Raw genomic sequence first — 3187 nt, 5'->3', positions numbered from 1 at the left:
ACAGCACTAAACAGCACATGTATGTTAATATTTTTAAGGAAGTTATACTTATCACTTATATGCTTTACTAAATACTCAAGACATGACAATTGAATAATATTAAGAAAATGATACGCAAAATATGACATTTGAATAAAAATAAAGAAACAATAATCGAAATGTAATATTCAAATAATGGTAATCGAATACTTAAAAATTAGAAGTTTATATATACAAAGTATTCGAATAATCTCAGACTTAGTTTGAGCGTTCTTAAATAGAAAAAAATATTTAAATTGTCAACTCCACTGCAGTAATTGTTTATTTGTTATCTCCATTCTGACACCCGTAAATATAGTACATTCAAAACTAATCGAAAGAGTATTCACATACTTTACACTCGGAAACTTTAAATAATAACACTGGAAACCGAAGAGTTTTTATCATTCTACTATATTTAAGTTTTTTATTCACATGTTATAAATACAAACAGTCATACAGAATAAATCTTCGCTGATTCGATGTATGAAACGTATAACTAAGTTAAAATTAATTACACAGTTACAATAATACAATATTTCTTTGTGTTATTATCGTACAATATACACTGTAAACATTTGGATAGATAAAGGTAACCGAAACGACAGACCGTGTTTCGATAGATCTTGTTATTACTGCGGTCCAACTCGACAGAAGGTGATTCCTTTGAAAAAATAATTACCTTCTTTTAACTTTTATCATTCCTCCGTTCGTACCGAGTATTACTTTTCTTAAGTACTTCGACATATACCGATTCTGTTCCGACAAATAGATTTGAGTATCGAGAGTATGCGTGCGCGTACATCTTACGAGCTAACATAGATACGATACAACGTTATGTGATTTTTGATACATAGAATTTTGAAGATGTCATGCAGAGCCTTGTAGAAAACCAGCATAGTCAGAATTCTGTGGTATTGGATGAGATATGTCTTCGTAGTCTTCTCGCCCTAAGCCTAAAAAAGGAAACTAATTGTCAACATGTGCCATTGACTTCTCTACACCATAAATTATATGTGCAAAACAACCACATAATATATGCTTAACAATACTCATACACAAGGACTATCCACAGACACGATAGCAAGCTTTGAACTAATTTAAACGTAACAATTGCTCATGCAAACTGCTTAAATAAACGTATTTTGCTCAAATTAAACAGAAAAGCCTCATGCACCTACTTAAAGCAAAAACGATGCCCAATGTTTTACTGACCCATCGCTGGACTCTGAGAAAACATTGTGGCTAAACATCCACCTCTTGTTTGGCCTATTCGCAGAAGGTATACGCTTGTCAAGACACGGACGATCATATTTATGATCATAATCGCCGCGCTAAATTTCTCAGATGCATCTACAAGTTTGTGAGATCAGATAGATACATCTTCTGCATGGGGGAAGTTAATCAAAACAATGTAATTCCATACACTGTAGGTTACTCGTGATTTAAGTCGAAGGCAGCGCTAACTTACATGTCGTTGGAAAGTAGACTGCTAATGTTACTACGTCGAAAAATATAGAAATAACATTTATGAAGAGTGCCTAAAACAATCAACAGATAATATATTATACACATACATCAATAAAATATTACATGGCATACAATAATAGTGGTAACTTACAAATTGTAATGGTTCATCTGACTCAATATTGTGAATAGCCCATAATAAGCAGATGAAGAATAGAAAATTGTAAAACATAACTGATTTTGGACACCAGTATCCCTGAATGCTCCTAAAAATTAATTTTCAGACAATTAGTTACTGCAGACTATATTTTGATATGCTACTCTATCATCGAGTAGTAGTAGTAGTAAATTATAGATTTATATGTAATAGGATGTAAAATCTTTCTTACCATGTTACTAGTACTAAATGAATTGCAAATATCACCTGAAAAAATCCAAACAGATCAGAAAAAAAGGTCTTCAAATTTAAAGTTGATATTTAATATTCTAGGATACGGTTTCTCGGAAATATAAAATTACAGTAACGTGTAAAACGATACAATAATTAAAAAAACTCGTTGAGCAACTTATGGAATTGTTACATTGCCATACACCCTTACATAATCGTACATTATTTCAAAAGAAATATGTCCCGTGTCAACAGAATCTATTTAAAATGTTCCACGAAATGTAATTGTAAGTGTATAGGGGCTTATCCGACAACTGTTTTAGTAATTGGCCACAATATAAATCGGTCAATTTATCCGTGCGTGAAGGTGCGAGGGGAAAGCGATAAGAATGTAGAAGAAGCAAATAGTAATCATAACTTACATTGAATAACATTTTCAAAAGTAGACAAAGTGATTTTTGGATAGTAGAAATATAAATTACGAAATAATAAAGACATATATTTGTATTTAAAAAATATTACCTTTAAAGGATAATGAGATATGTTAGATGTATCCGGCATTTTTCAAGTTGTGAAACCTTATTTGGGTTTATAATATGGATAACGGCAGGTTCCTTATTACTGCGACAATTGGTGCCAACTGATAATCGCTCACTATTGTTATTTATTTGCGATTATGAAAATAAACTTCAATCCCTTCTCTAGAAACGCCTCCTTCTTAAAACACAAAACCAAAGAAGATAGGATAGAGGAGAAGCAGCCCATAAGAGCCAGTGTTGAAATGTATATGAGTTCCAGCGCCTCTAGTGAGTGAAGCCCATAAACCGATCCAAAATCGGCGGCAAAATTCAATTTAAAAATCGTATCATATAAAATTTAAAATTAAAGGAAAAATAATAAACCTCAATGACTTTTTATTCATAGTTCGATTTATTAATATTCTAAGAGTTAAAATTATAATGAAAAATCATACATTAAGTATGATTATAATTAAAATTATATTATTAGGAATATTTAGGTAAACAATCACACAACTTATAAATTTAACAATTTTATGACTACAAATTTGTGCATAGAAATAAATACATATTTATATAAAACATATGGTTAAGTTTTATAATAGTGTTTTGATAGAAAGTATTATTTTGTTTCCAGTAAAAATTCGAAAAAACAGTAGTTACAAATACTATTCAATGTAGGATCAATAAAATTGGTCTTTTAACGCCTACTTAATCAATAAATCTAAATATTCTATAGCTTAACGTAAATGTTAAATATTTTTGAAATCTATAGACACTTAATTTCATAATCAAC

The 3187-nt window shown here is 30.3% G+C and overlaps 1 protein-coding gene across 2 annotated transcripts; it reads right to left on the bottom strand.

The window, feature by feature from the left end:
• Nucleotides 1-400: 400 nt before the first annotated feature.
• On the bottom strand, nt 401-2622 carry LOC128882590 (uncharacterized). 2 transcript variants are annotated; one of them, XM_054134238.1, is made up of 6 exons: nt 2396-2622; nt 1875-1909; nt 1640-1751; nt 1490-1559; nt 1200-1371; nt 401-974 (listed from the first exon to the last, which is right to left on the bottom strand). In XM_054134238.1, the coding sequence occupies exons 1-5, from the start codon at nt 2432-2434 to the stop codon at nt 1226-1228; spliced, it is 402 nt and encodes a 133-aa protein (XP_053990213.1). In that variant the 5' UTR covers nt 2435-2622; the 3' UTR covers nt 401-974; nt 1200-1225. The 2 variants fall into 2 exon arrangements, with proteins under 2 accessions (XP_053990213.1, XP_053990212.1); XM_054134237.1 differs by having other exon boundaries at nt 404-974; nt 1234-1371; nt 2396-2619.
• Between the last annotated feature and the right edge of the window lie 565 nt (nt 2623-3187).

The sequence above is a fragment of the Hylaeus volcanicus genome, unplaced genomic scaffold (assembly GCF_026283585.1).
Source record: "Hylaeus volcanicus isolate JK05 unplaced genomic scaffold, UHH_iyHylVolc1.0_haploid 12118, whole genome shotgun sequence".
NCBI lineage: Eukaryota > Metazoa > Arthropoda > Insecta > Hymenoptera > Colletidae > Hylaeus > Hylaeus volcanicus.
Note: the sequence above shows the minus strand (reverse complement) of the source record. Positions and strands in the feature narration are given on the sequence as shown.